General features: G+C 44.9%; 1 protein-coding gene across 1 annotated transcript in view; it reads right to left on the bottom strand.

Moving 5' to 3' along the window:
• Fras1 (Fraser extracellular matrix complex subunit 1) overlaps positions 1 to 21,695 on the bottom strand; it is a 420,836-nt gene that overhangs the window by 208,389 nt on the left and 190,752 nt on the right. Inside the window, exons 15-16 of the mRNA XM_006975359.4 lie at positions 6,992 to 7,135; positions 19 to 159 (exon numbers count right to left, since the gene is read on the bottom strand). Of these exons, the coding sequence (XP_006975421.1) occupies positions 19 to 159; positions 6,992 to 7,135 (285 nt within the window). The remainder of the gene's footprint in view (positions 1 to 18; positions 160 to 6,991; positions 7,136 to 21,695) is intronic.

Below are 21,695 nucleotides of genomic sequence, written 5' to 3'. Positions count from 1 at the left end.
TGATGTCCCATCTCATACCTTTGCATCTTCCAGTGGCATCAGCATAGTATCCATCAGGGCACTCAGAAATGCATTTCCCGTCATGCAGCACTGTCTTCTCAGTACAGGTAAGACATCTGGGACTACTGGGGCCACAACTCTTACAGGATGGGTCACAAGCTAAGGGGAAGGAAAAAGCCACCAGAGGGGGGGTGACAGTGAGCAACACAGCGGGGATCTCTCTCCTCACAGCATCCCAAATTGGCAGCAGTATCTCCCAGTCTCATTCCCTGGCTGCTCAGAAGAGTTCTGTGCCCTTGATGCCAAACTGTAAAGGGCTCTATGCTTTCCTTTCTGAGGCGGAAGGATAATGGAAGAATTATTCACTGAACAAAATGCAATAAATACTCTGAGGCACACCCACCAGTGTATCCAGTTCAATACAGGATTTAAAACTGAAATGGCTTCAGAAGTAGGGCTGACAGATCAGCAAATGAAAATACCAACTTCCAGTTAAATTTAAGTTGATAATGAATAGCAAGTAGATTTTGTGTAACTAAGAACCAAATAGCCTCAATTTTCCCTACTTAAAGCAATACGTCAGCAATAATTCAGAATTCCACTGAGAACATACTGGGTAAAAACATACTGAAATTGTTGAACTCTTTACAGTCTTCCAAAATCTACACATGCACTTACTCATTCATCTACCCTCAAAACACCAACACAGGGTTGCGTGGGGTGTTGTAGTAGGTGGTAGAGACAGAAAAATTAAATTAACTTGGGCTCTAGTTAAAATGGCATATTAATATAATCTAAGGAAAGCAAACACAAATATCAAACACACCATTCAAAAACTCTGTGAGATAGGCGCAGGGAGAAGTCCAGAAAGGACCTAAGAAGAAGTTACCTGTCAATCAGTTTTGACTTAGAAATTAAGTCAGATCAGGTAAAGCTGACAAAACCACCCACTAAGCTGAAAGAGCAAGTCAGGGACCAAGACATGGAGCAAGGTGCTGTCCAGGAAGCAGAGGTCCATGACGTAAGAGCCGTGGGCAGGCCTAGATAGAGGGACTCTGTAGGCACACCGATGTTTAGCTCTTATCCTCCGGAAGCCATGGCTACTTGAGAGTTACCTGGAATTCAAATTCAACTGAGCAGGATAACACAGAACAGGGGAAGGATCTGTGGACAGGGTTGGCTTGTTAAAGTCAACAAACAAACAAACAAACCAAAAATAATAGAAGTGACCAAAAAGAAATGGTCCAATGGCAGAAGACAAAAAGGGAGTATGGTGGCTGAGAAACTACCAGAGGCGGAAGGCTCAAGGACTGTTGTTAACAGAGAGGTGAACAAGGTCTGAAAAGGTTCCACTACACTCGGAAATGGGGCTCTAGGTGACCTGTACCACACATTCCAATGAGCTCCAGGGACAGGAATTGAGGGCTATGATGATAAGGTCTGTTAAAGGCTGGTGGCTGTGAATGGAAGAGACAGAGAGAACAATAATGAAAAGGGGCAGAGGCTGCAAGTGTAGACCCAGAAAGAGTTCTTTAAACAGAAGTTTGAATGATTGATAAAAGAACATCTAGATACAAAGAGGGGGTGCACATTCAAAAGTGTGGGTACATAGCCTGGCTGGGAAAGGGGCTCAGAGCCTGGGTGTGGAGAGCAGAGGGAGGAGGTCAAGGAACCACTGTTTTGAAGGGCTCCCCAGCGTGGGCTCACTGCCTGGAGACAAACACAGCTCTTCTTCAGACTAAGGAGAAGATCTTAAGCTTTGACCATACATTCTATCTGCTGTGGTGGAGGACTGCCCATCTGCCTAGACCCAAGTGAGCAAGGTAAATCAAGAATGGGCCAAGGCAATGGTCTAAATATCAAAGACTAAGAAAATCACCCTCAACCACATAAAACAAACCAGAGTCTGGAAAGTCTCCTTCACTCCCAATCACCATAAAACTCATAAAGTCCCTAATTCTAGAACAATTATCACAACAGAATCATATTTTCTAGAAGCTAAATAAAATTTCCCAGAAATGAAGACCTGAAGAAATTTGGTAAAATTAAGAATTGACTAGTAATGATAACATTATATATCAAACATTTTAAGGCAGCTCGAAAGGAATCCTTAAAGGATAACATAAATTTAAATACAATCATTTGCAAGATGTCTTTTCATTCCAAATTAAGTCTGAAACTTCAGCACAATAGCAGTACAAATTCTAGTTGAATTTTCTTAATAATCTGATACATGTAGTCTAGTGCCTAAGGTAACTTTGAAGAGGAGTTGGGAGGGGCTCCCCATTCAGCTTTATGATAAACTACCAGGCAATAGAAATCAATGGGCAAAAGAATGTGATGCTGACAGAAGGGCAGAGACATAGAGTGTAGACTAGCTGATGCGCATGTGGATCTTTAATATACAACAGACATCCAAAGAAAGGGTGAGACTAGTCATGCTGGGAAAACCAGACAGCAAAACTGAGAAAAAACCAAACTGTATGCCTTTCCAAGCCACATACATACATAAATAAGATCTCGAGGGGTCAGCAACTTAAATTTCCATGGCTTAATTCATGGAAGAAAATGCAGAGCAATTAATTTGTGGATATTAGTGGCATAGCTTCTTAACAATTCAACAGCAAAGCTTTTAAGCCGAGAATGATGATAAAACTGAATCAAATGTTTCTGTTACAATGTACATTACACATGTGTGAAACTGTGTAAGAGCAAATTAAATCAATAAAAAAGAAACTGCTCAATAAAGGACATCATATTCAAAGATAAAAGAAAAGAGAATGGGAAATAGGTGCTTATTTAAAACAAGAGGGCTAAGAAACAGAACAGCAGAATAGCAACACTTGCCTAGCATGCTCAAGCCCTAGATTCAATCCTTAACACCAATAATAATTTTTTTAAAAAAGGCAAAAGAACAGTGAAAAAATTAACATATAAGGAACTACATAAAAGGCAGAAAAACCCATAGAAAATGGGTAAAAAAAAATTAAAAAAAAAAAAAAAACAAACAGATTTATATAGAGGAAAGTCAATGCCAAACAGTAAAGATGCTCATACATTAGTATTCAGAAATAAATAAAGCCCTTTATGCCTAGTAATCAGGAAAACTCAGAAGGTTGGTGGTGCCCAGTGATGGGCGCCATATGGAGATGACAGAACCTCCAACCTTGGGAATGGAGCTCCAACCTTGGGAATGGAGAACACACAGCTATTTGGGAAAGCAGGCTGACACTAGTTTATCAAATAAAGCCCAAGTAGAATCAATAAACCAACAAGGCTGCTTCTGGCAGGAGTCCCAGGAACATTCCAGATAAGCTCATCAAGGGGCAGGGCTGTGGCTGTTAGCCAATGCTCTCTGGTGACAGCAGGAGGGTGGAGAGAGCTGAAGAGACCAGGCACTGGGAGACAAGAAGAATGGATGGTGAGGGTGGACAAGGGAGGACCCTGCAGCCACAAGATGTGAAGGGCCAGTAGATCCTGAAAAGATAGCACTGAGTTAGAAATCAGGGCACAGCAAAACCCCTGAGCATGCTGTTGTGTGACACAGTTAAATATGTATGCACTCAAAACAGAACACCCTGATTAGAAAGGCCCCCTGAACAAAAACAACTTTAAAAAGAAGTTTTAGGGAGAGGATAGATGGGTCAGGAGTTAAGAGCATTTGCTACTCTTCCAGAGGACATGGATTGGGTTCTCATGGATCCAGTGCCCTTTCTGACCTCCATGAACACCAGGCATAGAGGTAACACACAGACATAGAGGCAGGCAAAAAGTTAACTTAAAATCTAGGAATTCAAGTAGTTATCTGGCTGAGGGAAGAAAAAGGGAGAAAGAGAGAGAGAAAGAGAAGGAGATGGGGATGGCATCAGAAGCCTGTGAACCTGACCTATTACATTAGTTATATTACCTAGGTCTTACTTTCATAAGACCCTAAGTACTTGAAAGAGGATGAAGGTTCCCCGTGAAGTGTCCCATTCCTTATATTTAATATAGTCCAAGACACAGGCCACAGACTGGCATGGCAATAGTAAGTTCCTTCAGGTGGTATGGTGATAATGTATCTGTGTCCCCCCAATAAAATTTATCTGAGGATCAATGGATAAAGGTCAGCCACTATTAGTAAAAACAGAAGTCATGAAATGTTAGCACACACCCTTAATCCATCTGGATCTCTGTGTGTTCAAGGCCACACTAAGGAACAGAGCCAAGCGTGGTGACAAACGCCTTTAATCCCAGTATCAACCATAGAGACCTGGAGGTCTGTACAGGCAGGCAGTGACAAGGAAGTGAGGTAGCTGGGCTAAGAGCCAATGAGAGGACAGAACAGCAAGGCAATAAGGGCGTGGGTAAGACAGGAAGTAGCTCATACTTTGGAAGCTGTAGCATGGTGAGGTAAGGTTAGCCGGTGGTTGTTCCAGTTCCTCTGATCTCTGCCAGATTTTCACCCCTACTTCTGGCTCCGTGGTTTTTTTTTTTTTTTTTTTTTTTTAATTTAATAAGACTGCTTAGAAATTCAACTACAAGGTGGAACACGGCACTGTTTACAACTGGATGCTCCACAACCCCTGACTTTGTGATATCTACAGACCCAAGCCAGCAGGCCAGCTAGTTATCAATAATTAAACCAACACCAGCCTGTCTGTATCTTGAATATCACTAATCTGAATTGGAAATAAGTCACTGCTATCAGCATCTGAAATCTTAATTAACACTCAGACACCAGTCGGTGGTTTGGTTCTAGGTTGTTTTGGAAAACAGGACCATTCCTAAAGTCAGGTGACATGAACTTTAAGGCTCTAACACTGCTGTGAAAGTGTAAGCCGCAGTTGTCTTTACCCAGGCGCCCCAAGGTCAGCGCCAATAGCATCCCTCATCTACTACAAATCATGTGGTGTGGGCAGAAATTACTGATCACTGTTGGACTGAGTCAGCCATGGGCTATCTTTCTGCCTAGAAGCCTTCAGACATTCTTCAAAATTCATGCAGATGTAATACTCCCTTCCCAGCCAAGTGCTCAGGGCTTATTTTATTTTAACTTAATTTAATTTTTGGTTTTTGAAGACAGAGTCTCAAAATGTCACTCATTCTGTAGATCAGGCTAGCTGTCTTTCTGAAATTGCAGCAGTCCTCACAGTCAATGTAGATCAGGCTATCTTCTGGAACTGTAGCAGTCCTCACAGTCAATGTAGATCAGGCTATCTTCTGGAACTGCAGCAGTCCTCACAGTCAATCCTGTGCATCACTAGCCACCACACCGGCATCTTATTTTTAAATCCTCCCAGTCCACAGGGAACACAGGCTTCCTACACTGGGCCCCTGACCCCAAGTGAATGCCCATCCCTCATCCCCAAGCTTGCATGATCTTCTCCTTTTAAACCCAAGTCACCAGCAGAAGGCACCAGCTAGTCTCAGGAGCAGAACAGTGGTACTGCTCCTCTGTCAGCGGCAGTGAGCAGCCTCCCCCGAGACTCAAAGTGTAAATGACTTTAGGCCTTAGGATTAGCACGAACTTGACATCTGTCCACCGTTAGAGAATACATCGGGCTTAATTGAACAGGCAAGTGATGATGACAGAAAGATTAACATGCTGAGGCCAATGGCAGCCTGACCTCTCTCTTTGTCCTCATGTGAAGCCACACCAGATGAAAGCTTGCACTCCAGGAGAGTTAGGGACCCCGCCCCCCAAAGCCTTGAGCAAGCAGTTGCCAGGGCCCTCTCTCTTCCCTATGCAAGTCACCCGACCCCTAAAGCATCTCATTGCTGCTCTTGTCCGGTGAAGAGAAGAACAATTCAGAATGATTTCAGGGCTGCACATTCTTAGTGATTTGCAGGACCCCGTTATAGTGAGCACAGTCCTCAGTAGGTACAACCACCTTTCAATCCAGCTCAAACCTTTCCACCTACTGTCAGGACATGGCTACCTATGGATTATAGCAATGTCCCCAGAGTTGGCCAGTTCACCTGAAGACAGAAACAAGGGAGAAAGGAACAAAGGAAGGTCAAGAGGAGGAGGAGAAGGGGGAGTAGGCAGACATGGAGAAGGTAGTATCATATTACAGTAACAACAGAGTGGGTTCTGGACCAAGTATTGTCCAGAGCCCGAAGAGCTACACCTACTCATTCCAGCCCTCATTAGCCGTGAGGCCCAGGGCAGGTTTGTTTCTTACCCTCCTTGCTCTTCATATGAGCTGGGAGGATGGAGGTGTCTATCCAGTGGAGTCATTGGTAAAACGAAACACTGAGCACTGATGGCGGTTATTCTGTGCCTGCCTAGTTGGGTGTGAATCAGTGTCTGCTATGACAAATTACCATTAACTCTGGTACAAATCTATTATCTTAGAGTGTTACAGGTTAGAGGTTCTAAAAACCCAAGTGTTAACTGGACTACATTTCTTAGAACCCCCAGAGAATTCATTCCCTTGACTTTTTTCATATTTGGCACACTTACGCTAGGAGATTCTTCCTGTACCATCTCATCACCCTGCCCTCTGCATCCTTCCTTACATCTTTTCCAACTCTGCCTCGCTGCCTCAGTCTCACACAGCTATACCTGACTCTCCAGGACACTGTCCTGTCTCTAGATGCTTCACTTACTCATGCCTGCAGAGACCCGGTTACCCACTCAGTGATGTGCTCACAGCTTCTTGGAAGCAGGAGCTGGCAGGTGGATGGGGTGAGTTATGCCCAGATCTGTGCTTTTGCTGCACCTCCACACCTCTTGCTGGTTGGTCTCCACGCCTGGCATGTGGGGGATGTCTTGGGCTGGCTATCATCCCAGCAGGACTGTGAAGAGTACTGTGATCAACTCCACTTTGAGCCAGTGATACCAAAACAAAGGTGGGTCTACCCGGGCTGGCATGCGTCTCTGCTCCACTTACATTAGGGAAGTGGTCTGGTATGAATGATGATGGTACCAAATGCTATGATTTGAATACAGGAGGTGTCGAAAGCTGAAGGAAAGGCTGCTTCGGCACCCCAGCCTGGCACTTACCTACACAGGTCCCTTGCCGGTTGTAGAAGCCCTTGCCACAGGTGTTCTCACAGCTGCCGTCTCTCAGCACTTGCAGTGGGTCTCTGCAGGCCACACAGTGCTTCTCTGTGGGACCCGAGCAACCGGCACAGGACTCATGACAGACTGCAGACAAGCAACACAGTCAGTGACTGGCGTGTCATAGAAGAGACTACCCACCTTTTGCATTCGAAGATTTAGAATTTACAGGAAGACTCCTGAAGACTCCTGAAATGCTATGCATAGAACTGACCCCAAGAGAAACACACACCATGTCCGCCCCCAGAGAAAGAGGGGGGAGGGAGGGAAGAAGAGAGGGAGGGAGGGAGGGAGAGAGAGAGAGACAACAAGACTATCTCCGGGGGTCAGAAGTACAACTTCCGAAAGTTATTGCTAAGGGATCTGGAACAGGAAATTGATGGCTTTAGAGTAATGGGAGTTCCAGGGAAGGAAATAATAATTTTCTGGGCAAAGACGGGCTGTCTAATGAAATGCCATGGCCTTCATCCCCTTGCCCTGCCTGCCATAATCACACTACAGTGTGTGCATGCAAAGGAAGCTCCGCCCACCTCCACCAGCTTAAGAATGAGCTTCTTTTTTTTTTTTTTTTTTTTTGGTTTTTTTTCGAGACAGGGTTTCTCTGTGTAGCTTTGCGCCTTTCCTGGAACTCACTTGGTAGCCCAGGCTGGCCTCGAACTCACAGAGATCCGCCTGCCTCTGCCTCCCGAGTGCTGGGATTAAAGGCGTGCGCCACCACCGCCCGGCAAGAATGAGCTTCTTAAGAATGTCATTGGTGAGCCTTACCCGAACCATTCAGAGACTTAGTGCTATCTGATCTGTTCTCCTCCTTTTCCTCCTTCCTTCTCCCCATCACTTCCCAACACATTACATTGCTCAGCACCTCTCCATCCTCCCTGACACATCTTTCCTCCTCTTCTCCCCACAGCACTGCCCCCCACACATATCCCCAGGACTCCCAAGGCCTTCCCTTCTTTCAATCTCTCCCAGTCTAAATGCAGGCCATTCCTAGGCTAGAGTTGTTCTCTTAATATTTCATTTTTCTTTCTCTTCCAGCATTTGCTCTTTTATAATTATCTGTGCCTCTTCTTTACCTTAGGGCTTCTGTAGAGAGGTTTATCCTTAACAATGAACATCCTGTGATTGGCTAGCTGCCTGTTTTGAGACCCCCTACTGTGATTTGGTTAACACATCTTATTTTTAATGCATTTGCTTCACAATGGAGTACAATCTATCTTCCAGAAGCATTGATTCTGATCAACAAAATTGGCGGAGAAAATGAATGCATTTGCTGCTTACAAGTGATTGGGTAATCATACCTCAGCAATTTAATTAAGTATTTGTTTGGGAGCAGAAGAAAAGACACCTACATTGCAAACTTCAGAATTCAATCCTCCTCTCTCAGTTCTAAATTGCACAAGAAAGTCTTAATTTCAGACAATTTTTCTCTCTGGTGGCTTTAAAGATAATTACGAATTGTGTTAACTGCCAGGAAGACTGCAATAGAGTAACCATGGTGGGACCCACTTCAATGGAGCTGAAGGAGGAGCACCCAGCTATGGGGAGCATAAGAGAACAGTGAAACATCTTTGGGAAGTGGAGCATAGGGTGTGGGGAACGAGGCCTGCCCTCATGTTGAGAGCTCTTGGGCCTTTACAGAGCACAGTGGTACAACCCTTGGCCTTGGCCATCAATTATCCTAATTCTACTGTGAAATCAGGAAGAGGATCATGCAAGAGCGATACAAGGTCTAATTTAAAATTTCAAAACTCTTATGGTTGCCACAGAGAAAGGGGGTGAGGTCATATAGGTAAGCAAGGTGACTGGAGTGAACTCTGTGGCCCAGGTGAAAGGTTACAAAGGCTTAGGCTAGTGACTGGGGAAGGAGAGAACGGCAAAGTTTGCACTGTTATTATTATCTAGTTCAGTCTTGACAGTGTACGCTTCATGACACCAGAGCCCATGCCTCCTTTGTTGACTGTGTCTGGGCACACTGCTGGTGCCTCACAGACATCCCTTGAGTAGCTGCATTTATACTTAGCTCTCTTGTTTATATTTTATAAAGGTCACACAGGAATTCTCACCGTGCTTACAGTGAGACTCTGACACTATATCATAACTGTAAATGGAAGAGAGGACCACTTCAGAAACAATTCTACCCTACACACATGAGATGTCACTGGGCTACCCCTGATTACTGACTGTAGTCATCACCTGAAATATCTATCATTCTTCATGACTTTGTTTCATTCATTCTGAATGCATACAAAGACACCACCTAACCCATCTACCAAACACAAAGCCCAGTCTCACTTCCAAGATGGCATGTCAGGCAGGTGTATCAGCCATCAATGGAAGCTGCTGATTTGTTCCAGATGCCAGATACTGTGGGTGCCTGTGTGGCCTTCCTCCCAACTCCAGGTAAGTCACATTACCTGAGGACAAGTACCAAAAACAGATGACACATTTCATCCCTTGAATCCACTGGAGTGCTATAAAAATCTCACTTCAGAGTTCCAATGGAAAGTAAGGCTACAAAGATACCACAGGCCAGAGGACCGAAGTCACATGGTCCAATGGAGGGCCTTGGACCTCATACCATGGAAGAGTTGTAACAAGTATCCTGTGGGTGGGATTTTCTTTTCAACTGATACAAGCCAGAGTTATCTGGGAAGAGGAAGCTCAATTGAGAAAATGCCTCTACTCAGATGGAGTGTGGTCAAGACTGCAGGTATCTTTTGATTGACAATTGATATGGGAGAGCCCAGTCCACTGTGGATGGTGCCATCTCTGACTGGACAGGTGGTCCTGAAGTGTATAAGAAAACCAGCTGAGCAAGTCAAGGGTAGCAAACCAGTACATAGCACTCCTCCATTTCCCCTGCTTCAGTTCCTGCCTTCAGGTTCCTGCCCCGACTTCCCTCAGTGGACTGTGACTGTGGATATATAAGCCAAGTAAGTTCTTTCCTCCGCAAGTTGCCTTTGGTCCTGGTGTTTTCTCACTGCCATAGAAACCTAAGAGAGCAGGGCAATGGAGTGACGAATTTTAGTGTCAGAGTACCTTGCAGTAGTTTGTCCTAACTAATCCATTACTGGTCTTTTGCCTTCAAGGAGCAGTCACTTCCCCAATGGGGACTGAGTTTTAGCTATTTTAAGCCCCTAGTGTTCACACTGAGGTCTAGTACTCATTAACGTGTGCTAAATGAATATACACAGATTTTTATTCATTACAGGAAAAACATGCCATTAACCACCTTCTGCATAGAAACAGCTACCCACCAGGTAATGATTTGAAAATGTGCTGACCTTGAGGGTATAAATTTTACTTTGAAAATGCTAAAGGCCAGATGCATTTTTGATGACAAATGCTCAGATACACTGATATCTACTACCAAATGCAATAGTGGTCCCTGCTGGCCCTCCTCTTCTCTCCGTATCAGACAAGCAGTGTTAGTGCAGGCACAATGGTAAAGGAGATTCTATTTCAGTGCAGGCTGCACTGAGCTGTCATTCATTAGGATGACACACACCTGCTGTGCTTTACGTCTCTTGTCTGATTTCCAGCACTGAACATATGTGACCACCAGCTATCTCTTCTTGCACTTCGTCTACATGTGACCCCTGCTCCATCGGGGCTATTATGAAAACTAAAAGGTCACTCGCTCACTGACTTTCCAGAGTAATGTTGCTTAGTGATGCATCTCAGATCATCGAGGGTTAGCACTGTATGTCGTGAATATTGCTCTAATAAATATTTGAAAGAGTGACCGAGGCAAAGCCATCTTCTTCTCATCTCATGCACAGGACATCATTTACTTGGGAAGAGCCCTGACTTTTCTAAGGCATAGCTAGACAAGTGTTGACTCATCAAACAATTCATTTCAAAAATGAAAAGAATGGATGGCCTTTCTTTTGCCGACTTTATATTGAAATCCTACTCTGAGGATAAAGTAAAAAAAAGACTTCTTTTGGGCTTGATAATATAGGAGAAGATTTTTTAGAAAACTTTTAAAACCTATGCTTCTCTAAGAATAAAATGCAGTACATCTTCAGAGTTAAAAGTACTTTTTGTTTCTAGAAAACCTTTGCTGAGTGTAGGCAGGGGGTAAGGTGCTCATAGGCTCCAGCTTGGGAATCACAGTGTCCCTCCAGGGAAGAAAAGCAGCCTTGGCTGGCCTTTCCACCCCCTCTTCAGGTCAGAATACCAGCTCCGGGAATCATCTCAGATTGCCAGTGAAGCCAGGTTCTAATTCCAAGCCACCATAATACTCTGCCGGATAACTACACGGCACCAGCTTCAGGCACAGCATGTGTGCCACACACCAACCAAGCTCCTCTGTAGTGTCTTTCATCCATTTTATGACAAGGCTACCTTGCACTCCATCTTACAAAGATGAGGAAGTACTTGCCAAGGATTATTGTCTAGCACTAGAAGCTCAGCTTCTCTCTCTCTCTCTCTCTCTCTCTCTCTCTCTCTCTCTCTCTCTCTCTCTCTCTCTCTCCCTCTCCCCCTCCCCCTCCTCCCCTCTCTCTGTGTGTACTGTATATATATGCACATATATGGGTGGGTATACATCACCATATGTACTCATGGAGACCAGAGGAGGACATTGCGTGTCCTGTTCTATCACACTACCTTACCAATGTCATACAGAGTCTCTCACTGAAGTTGGAGCTAGGTTAATGGCCAGAAAGTCCCAGCAATCCTCCCATTTCCTCAACATCTCTGAGGTTATTGGTCCATGCACAACCATGTGTGGCTTTTTACATGGATGTTAGGGATTTAAACTTCAGACCTCATGTTTATACAATAGGTATCCTTACTCACTAAGCTACCTCCTCACACTCCAGTGATTATAGTGTGTGTGTGTGTGTGTGTGTGTGTGTGTGTGTGTGTGTGTGTGTGTGTGTATGTATGTGTGTGTTTAAGAAGATGATCTCTTTTCCCTTACTTTCCTCCAATTCCTTCTTTTGACACAGGCTCATGAGCTCAGACTGAATACACCCTATGCAGCTGAGGATGACCTTGAACCTGATTCTCGATTCTGTCTCCCAGGTTCTCAACCTACACATGTAAACCACTACCACAATTACTTCATTCAGGGCTAGAGATCCCCAGGGCTTCATTCACACTGGGAAAGCACCTTATCAACCGAGCTACATCCCAGCCCTGTATGAAGCTCTTGTTGGATGAAAACATGTTTCTGTCTTAAAGTCAAGTTTGTGGTTCCTTGCTTTTCTATCCCATATGATGAGAATAATGTTTTTTTTTTGTGCCTGATTCTCAGGGATACAACAAGAGAACAAGCTTGGAGAAGGCAGCTACTGAATGTGATCCCACGTGTGGCTTCAGGGAGACTTGGCAGATCATGTCTCCTCTCTTGTCAAAAGCAAAGCAATTTTGAAGGGAGAAAATTAAAGGGCACTGAAGATGGAAAGGCAGGCTCCCTTGGAAGGGAGGAAAGAAACGGAGCCTTCCTGAGGTGTATGTCAGCGGCTGTACAAAGGGGACCCACCCTGCCCCCATGCTTCATGCTCCACATTCTGTCCTTACAATCTCCGCCAAACAACAAAAGCCCTTTGGGAAGCCACTGGAGATAGCCTGGTGAGGCTCGGGGGTCCTGAAGGTCCTCTCTACCCTGCTATCACCCCGTCGGTCCACAGCCCCACAAGAGGCCAAGGCCCATTGCCTAGAAGCTCAACATCACACATGCTTTAAAGGGGCATCTGAGAAATCACCATATCCGATCCTTCTACTCCAATGTTCAGTTCCTTAGCAGGCTGGGCTTCTGCCTTCTACCTGCTTCCCTGTGCCAACCAAAGACTCCAAACCCCCAAATGAGAATGTCTGATCTCCAGGTGTTCTGAAAATGCACAAGTATGTGATACGATGGTTCATTAAAAAAAAAAAATGATGAAATGCTCTACAACCTCATTAATAACCAAACAAGCCCAGATACAAACCAAACAAACAAGTAAGCAATAACTACGCAGGATGGATTGGACTTACACTTACACATACCAATACATATGTGCCTTAGATATGTTGCTTACTGAGGAAATAAGGGAAAGAAGGAAATATGCACCCAGAAATCTTCTAAACCATACCATGTCCTGAGAACAATCAAAGCATACCTATTCCAAAACACGCACAAGATTATATTCCAATAGGTACACCAGGCTGGGGAAACGGCTCAGCCAGTGAAGTTCTTGCCTTACAATCATGAGGGTCTGAGGCTGATCCCCAGAATACGTGTGGAAAACAGCAGACGTGGTGGGTATGCTGTAATCCCTGTACTGGAGGCAGACAACAGGATCAATCCCTCGGTTCTTCTGGCCAGACAGTCTAACCTGTTGGATGAGCTCCAGGCCAATGAGACCCGTCTCAAAGTATACAGACAGTGTTCCTGAGTATAATAACCAAGGCTGTCTACTGGTCTCCGCCTGCATGTTTACACATATGCACATACAACTGAACACATATGAACATGGATGGAAACATACACACAGAAAAATGTCACAGGTACTTAAGCAAGGAGATGGGAGGAAGTGGGGTAAAAATAACAATGAAGGGAATGGACTGAGTGACGGACAGATGAGAAAGAAACAAGAAAAAAACTGGAGAGAGCCCAGCTGCAGACATGAGCCATGAAATACAAGCCTGACTCACTCAGCCTGCTTCTTATGATCCAGAAACAAGTAAAGAGAAAAAACTTTCAACAAGTTTCCATTTGGCATGAGTCACACTGGGAGACCGAAGATTCACCGGGATGCCCCACGTGAACAGAGGCGTGGCCAGGAGGCACACTCACGCATTTCTGCAAGAGTGGACATTAACACTGCCTTTTTTTTTTTTTTTTTTTTTTGGTTTTTCGAGACAGGGTTTCTCTGTGTAGCTTTGCGCCTTTCCTGGAGCTCACTTGATAGCCCAGGCTGGCCTCGAACTCACAGAGATCCGCCTGCCTCCGCCTCCCGAGTGCTGGGATTAAAGGCGTGCGCCACCAACGCCCGGCTTAACACTGCCTTCTAAAAGGCAGAGTCGCATCAATGTGCATCAGAAGCTTAACCACGCACATGAATATTTAGGACCAGCAATCACCTGTTCGGAAATTTAATTAAAATAATTTGCCACAATTTCTACGGAAGATGTTTATATCGTTGTTTATGATAATGGTTAATTAAGAACAAATATCAAACAGGAGAAGGTTGGTTAAATGAAGGGTTGTGGAGTTAGAGAAAGAAACTCGTACAATAGCTGGAAAACTATGAGTTGTAGCAGACGGGAAACAGTACAGGGAGAGGAGGCAATGTAGTGGCACATACCAAGTGATTTTACTTTGGAAAAATGAATGTGTACATGCGTAGACACATACACACAGAAATGAATTCATAAATTAGGAAGGCAGACACCAAAATACTAACAGAAGTGACCTGAGGGAGTTTGAGCTAGGGATTTTTGTTGACTTTTTATTTTACCTTACATTTTATTGCCTTTATCAAATTATTTCTGTGGAATAAACGTGGAGTTATTGGTACTTAAGGGGAAAAAATTACTAAAGGAGAGAGGCTATAATCTGCTTCCCCAGGGCGCATAATAGGTAAATAGCTAGTTAATCTTTTAACCATGCTTGGAATACAGCTGAAAAATTTACTGCTGTTGGGTAACACATCTGAATTTCCAGCAGGGTCTCTGTAGACAAAGTCTGGACCCAAGAAAGGATCCCCTTGTTGATAGAGGCTTCAGCAAGTAAACACGGAAAGAGATTTTTACAAGTACGCTGGCTCTTCATTGGTTCATAAATCAGAAAGTAACGACCGACATCCAGCTGCCCATGAACATGCTACTCTATCATTAGTACTAGCTGTAATAATAGTAGGCGAGGGGCGCACATGCTACCGTGTGCTTTGTGTAGTGTGCTCTCCTCCTTTGCATGAGTTCCAGGGATAGAGCCCAGATCATCAGGGCGTGTGACAGGCACCTTCACTGACTAAACCATCTCACCCGCCTTCCCTGGGAACAGTCTGTCTCAGGCCCCTACACCTGCACTCCTGGGTCTCCAACACGAGTTCCTGGGAAACACAGTGACCCCCTAGGCTAAGTCCCTCAGCTGTGCATTGGCCATGACCAGGGGTAACCCCCAACTCTAGACCTCTGCGGAGTATCCATTCAACCTGTCCCCTAGCTCCTCTTCATGGAACACCTACTGAGTTCTTTGGCACTGCCTATCTGTCTACAGCAATGGAAAACCCAAGGAGGGACCACAGAGCAAAGCCAAGCCTTTGATTGGGGATGTTCTCAGACTTCCGGGGGCATCAGTACATATGCTCAGATCTCAGAGGGGAGCTAGTGGGAGTTCTGTGGGCAACAGGGAAGGCAGAGCAGGGATGGTGTTGGAGTTGAAAGTGTGAAAGAGAAAGAGTGGACGCGACACAGTTGAGCTAAAATAACTGAGTGACAAGAACCGGGCAGGAAGCCAGCGGATGTCACTAGTTTGTAACCCGTCACTGAAATACTTTGGGGTTCATATGTGTAAGGTCTGTCTGCAAGACCAACTCTCTTCCATCTGTAGTGGGCTTCCTCTGGTCTGTGAAACCTCTGTTCAGCCACTGTCACTCTAAAGACAGACGTCACAGTCTCCGGCCACAGCAGTGGTCCCAGGCAAAGCACCACCAGGTACCTTCTCCTTCCTGGGCTTCTCCTATACAGTCACATCCAAGGAAAGATGGGCCTGGAAAGCCACTGCTGCCTGCTACCCTTCACCTCATTTACTCGAGAAATGCACGTTCTAGAAGGGCAATGCCGTTGGCCTCCCTTCCCTTTCCTGAGTCTTAGAACACTTCCCTGTACTTTACCCAGTTCCCGGAGACAGTAAGCACCCTGCTACCTCAGAGGCAAGAGACATAAAAAGAAAGAGGGGAGGGGGGAAAAAACAGAGATTGTGTAATTGTCCCGGGGCTACACCTAGCCAAGAATTGCTGACAAGGAGAAAGAGTCAGCAGCTAAATGGGAAACAGGTCACCTGCAGGCCACTGTCGAGGCATGCCTGAACATTCCTGTGCTTTTCCCCATGCAATGGCACGTCACATTTTTCTCCCATCAGAAAGCATCCCAGCATGCCTTGTACAGAAAACACACGACGTGAAATTCACAAGGATGAGAAGCAACCCTATTTTAGTAACACATCCTTACCTGTCACGTGTTGTGAAAACCGGCCTCAAGACGCGGGTGGACATAAATTCACATAAGGGTAATTATAAAGACGACAACCAAAGTGACCTTGTTTCTCTGCGTGGAGGACTGTCTTCTCCCACTGAGAAGAAAAGCCCTGAACTGCAAGAAGGTTGTCTGTCTGGTTCATGGGAGCTCTGGTGTCTGGTAAAAAGCCTGATGCATAGAGGAAGCTAGACAGGCATTTGTTGCATGAGCAGATGGAGGGTCAGGAATGGCATTGGAAGCAGAAAGTCCCTTTCCAGAGACAACAGCCACATCAGCGGCCGTAATTGCTGCAGAATGAATGGAAGGATAATGCAGAAGAGTCACAAAGCTGAGCAGGAGGGCTGGAGATGGAGCCGCAGGACCGCACTGGCCTCCAGACTCACCACGTGCTTTAGTACTAAAACTGGCATGGGCACACTGGTTCTTGGGCAGATGGCATGATGGGGGGCACTAACTTGACAGTGGCTAGCCCTAGTCAGGAATTGCGCAGGAGGGTGCCTGTCCTGTTGAGAGCTCAGACCCTCCTTGTGGAGAAGTCCACTCAGAACACCATGAGACTACCATTAGTCATAATCACAAGCATTAGCCAAGACCCATTAAGTCTTCATCACATTGAAGTCAGCCCAACTCCCCCAATGCCTAGGTGTGCTAGTTAACCACCCCTCCAACAAGTAATCAATTTTAGAAGTTCCTCTGCTCAAACTAGACTGTTAAATTCTCAGCTAGGCCAACCCCTTATATATGTAAAATTTGGAGGTCCTCATCATAAAGATTTCTTCTAAAGATACACTAATTTTGACTGAAATCCAAAAATTTCAGCATCTCATCATTTAATCCAACCCCTTCAAGAAAATGAGAAGAGGATTTTTAACTTGTTAGAAATGGAATGAGTTCTCTGCATTATATTTACATATCTATAAGATATGAGTTTATTTTATTTTTAACCAGACATTAATGTCAAAAAAAAATTCTTGTTTCTTCATGCAAGTCATTTGGTGTTTATCTCCCCAGGTTGAAAAATAAAAGAGTCTGTAGCTGCCTTTGTATCACCCACATACTATGTGCCAGGCAGAAGAGATTGATACTTTTCAAAATTCTCTTCCAGTCCTCATAATTGTTTGAAGTACATAATACTATTCTCATTACAGAGCTGAGGAGAATGAGCCTCTAAAAGGTTCAATGACTTGCCCACAGCCATCTAGCAGTAAGTGGTAAATGGAGGTTAAGATAATCTCTGCAGTTATAATCCTATAAACTGTCCAGTTGCTTGATTCCTTGGGTTTCTGTGTGTGAGACTGTATAACACTCAAACAGAATACTCTTTGCAGATGCCTGCTGTCTCAGGTTTAATTGTTCGTTTCATTTGGGGATCTCTATGAGTAACAGGTAGTGCACTCGGATTGCCAGCTGACTACAGACAACGACTGGGTTATTCACCTCATATTCTAGGACTCTAGAGCAGGGGTTAAAAGAGAATGAGCAGAGTGATAACAGACAGGGAGGAAAGCCCACAGGAAGCAGAAACCAAAGCCTCCCCAAGCACCATGAAAGACTTGCAAGGCACATGGCTCCATTTCCTAAGCAAGGCATGTGAATTCAGTCTCTTAAATTTTCACAACACAGATGTGGCAGACTTCTCTGTCTCCATGTTGCCCACAGTGTGCTGAAGCGTGCAGCTGAAACACGAGTACTTGACAGAGCCCCAATGAAAATGCGGGTCTCTGGCTCCTGACCCTAAGCTCATACATAACCATTGTACTTCACTCCTTCCGACTCCAGACCTGCAAAGCCAAGGTAGCATTGCCCCATGACCTCAGCCTCAGACCTTTCTGCATACGCGAGAAACATTGACACATACATTTCTAAAACTGGGCAACATCCTACTCTTTTCATCCTCAAAGTCTCGCTCGTTTGGATTCAATCATAAGTGGTAATTGCAGTACTTTGAATGAGAATGAACCCCATCGGATCAGGTTTCAAACCTTGGTCCTGAGTTGCTGAAACTGTTTGGGAAGGATTAGGAGAAGTGGCCATGGAGGAGGTGTGTCGGTAAGGGCTGGCTTTGAGGTTCCCAAGCCAATCCCAGGATGCTTCTCTGGCTCTGGCTTGTGGGTGGAGATGTGAGCTCTCAGCTGGTGCTCCAGCCACCTGCTCCCATGCCGAAACCATGAGTCTGATTCAACACGTTATAAATCACCTTGGTCACGGTGCTTTGTCGGAGCTCGAGATAAGTTACTAAAACAGTGAGGTTGGTCCCTTTACCTTTCTTCCTTAGGATATTTTGGCTTCTATCTATTAACTTTTTTGTGTGCATCATTCAGTGGTCTCACCAGGGTAAAAGAGAGGAGACTAAACAGAGGAGTAAGAAAAGCAAGGAGGAGTGTTCCCAGGTCCTGGGGAGTTCAGCCGGAATCCAGGCTTAGACCTGGTACCAGAATTCCAAGGTGAGGCAATGGAACCATGATGCTGAGAGTGAGAACACAAGAAATCCAGGACAAATAAAGGCAAGCAGGGAGGGGCTAAGCACCCACCCACACAAGGATAAGGCCTGACACCTGGCTGCAAGGGACTAACAGATAGGCTGTTGATCCCTGGAAATGGGTCGGAACAGGACAAGTAGCAAAAATCCAGTCCTAGGACCTGGGCTATACGGAATCTATAAGGGCGGGATGAAGTGGGTAAGAGGCGATGTTGAAGCAGATCTACCTGGTGGCAAAGGATTGATAAATGATAATGTAGAAACCCAAGTGCTCTTACTAAATGCAAGGATTGGCACGGACAGGCACATGATCCCTCCATGGCCTTATCTCGTAGATAAAAGAGACAAGCAACACATTGCTGGTTTTCAATTTTTTAGGTTACTATACAAACTGGGTAGTGCTGAGCCTTGGTACAGCATGTCAGTGTCAATCATCAGACTCAAAAGCTGGCGAAAGCAGGGAAATGAATGGAGACTGCAAATGGGATACATGCTGTCATCCATAACTGTACCTTATTTAGCTTAATCAAATCTGAAATATAACAATACTGATATATGTTCACATGTTTATAAGGCACAGTGTGTACCTGTACATATCTCCAACCTCCCAAGGAAGGAAAAATGATTTAAAAAAACACCTATGGAGGAGATTCTCTGGCAAGACTCAGGGTCTCTTTCCACTGTCTCGTTCACCTGCCCACGATGTCTTTTTTGAAGAGCCCTGTTTACGTGCTGCTTGGCTTTGTCCCATATTTTTTCCTCTGCCTATATCTAACACGGCGAGCATGAATATTAATCAGGAGATTTCTGTTAATTAGTTTCCTTGGCGGAAGGTTCACTTTCTTCTGGTTTTGATGGGTCAATAAAGTGGAGAATTATCCCAGTCATAGCATAAATGGCTCTGCCAGGAGAAATCAATTCAGGGAACCCTGCCACTATAAAATGGCAGGCTTCTTTGTGAAAAGTTTAGCACAGATTGGAAGAACATGGGCTGGCTGACAGACTTCCAAGGTCAATGGTGAAAAGTCAACACGAATGGTACAAGCATAAATGTAGCAGGAGAGAGAGAGAGAGAGAGAGAGAGAGAGAGAGAGAGAGAGAGAACACCAATACTAAGAAAGCTATGTGTGAGGAGAATTTGCGCAGTCTCAATGCCAAGATAGGACATGAAAACTGGTCACCAACCTAGCTTTAGTTTTCAGGATCACACTCTCCTCTTCTTCTTTCCTCTTGCTCTGCTTTTTTTTTCTCCTTCTTATTTTATGCATAAAAATGCAACCAGCCTGAACTAAAGCAAATTGGTTTAATTCCCTGGAGGGAGCGCGAACAAATTTTCCCAGCAACTTTCTACTCCAGGCGCCGGCACGAGGGTTTGTGGACGGAATGTGAAGCAGGCGGTTATGTAAACCAGTAATCAAATGAAACATTACCCGCTTCAAAGTGCCCTAAACCAGTGTGAGCACCACCAGTTAAAACACTGAGTGGAGACGGGGAGAGATGACCCAAGAGAAGAAGGGGGGAAATATGTAAGGGTGTGTGTGTGTGTGTGTGTGTGTGTGTGTGTGTGTGTGTGTGTTGGGAAGTGAGGTGGGACAGAGGGAGGAACACAACCTTGGAGAAATTAACTTTCTTCCATGGAAATGTGTCACGGGAATGCTGGCAGGAGTTCTCTCGGATGTTACCAGGAGAAAGAAAAGGAATGTATGCAACAATTTCATCAAGTTGAAATTCCAGATGTTTCCTAAACTGCCCCATCATTAGATACCTGTGAGGGTGTTTTCACCTGCCCACTTGGAGCCTGTTCTAAGACAACGGGTAAGAAGATGATGCGCGGTGAATGCCAGAGGCTTTTGATTTTTGGTTTCTGCTTGGTTTTGCCTCCCCTCTCTCTATGGCTGAGACATTTATGAAAGCATTGGTCCTTCCAGAACTGTCCGGGGGTAACATTTTATTCAACACTTGCTCAACAAATGTTTCCCCTTCATGCTGGGGAAACAAAGATGGAGAAGGCATGCTCCTTGGACCACAAAGAGTGCCCTAGGCCAGACCCAAGCTACCCTGTGCTCCATACTCCGTAATGTGATTGGTTGGTTACTGAACAGACCTTCTACTCTCATACCACCATGGGTATGAACAGTTCCAGTGTTTCATTTGAATCATTTCCTCAGTTCCACAGACTTGGACCCAGGACCGGGAACAGAGGGAGCCAGCAGCTACTTCCACTTCGCACCTCCCAAGGCATGGGGGCGACTTCAACCCACACAGCTGAAGAATGACACGTGTTTACTCTTCTTAACTATTCTCCCTGCTCACCAAGGGCATGGGGACGGAAGATTCCAGCTGTGTCACAGAGTGGCCCACCGTACAACGTTGACCACACACTCACCCCTCTCCTTGGAGCTACAGAGAGCAGCTACCACAGCCTCCTCTCTCCACCCCCCTTCATATTAGCCTGATTGCACACACCTAGCTTTGGGGTCAAAGCACATAGAAGTATTTCCTTCCAAAGATGAGCTTCAATCTCTGACCTTTGTATTTCTTCCTCAACCACCCTCTTCTCCCGCGTCTGCATTTTGAATAGTTTTAGAAAGAAGTGTAGCGGCACACATATGTATTCCCAGCACTCAGTAGGCTGAGACAGGCAGACTGAAATTACAAGGCGAGCTGGAGCTAAATAGCGAGATCTTGGCTCAAAAATAAATGAGTAAATAACCTAAAATTAACAACATCAAAATTTTGGCACATTTTAACTTACATTTATGATTCCAATCATTATTCAAAATGTGTTAAGCAAAAAAAAAAAAATTAAATCATAGTGTGACTACTCTTCCCTCTGGAAGAGATTAGAATATTAAGAATTTGAACTACATTTAAAGGAATCAGCCTCGCACAGAAGAGGGCGAACTAACAGGTGGCCTCACTTTGAACAGCCCGCTCTGCTATCATTCTAGGCCCACAACACCTAGAACTCCT

Source organism: Peromyscus maniculatus, chromosome 10 (genome assembly GCF_049852395.1).
Source record: "Peromyscus maniculatus bairdii isolate BWxNUB_F1_BW_parent chromosome 10, HU_Pman_BW_mat_3.1, whole genome shotgun sequence".
Classification (NCBI taxonomy): domain Eukaryota; kingdom Metazoa; phylum Chordata; class Mammalia; order Rodentia; family Cricetidae; genus Peromyscus; species Peromyscus maniculatus.
This window is presented reverse-complemented; position numbering and strand designations above follow the sequence as displayed.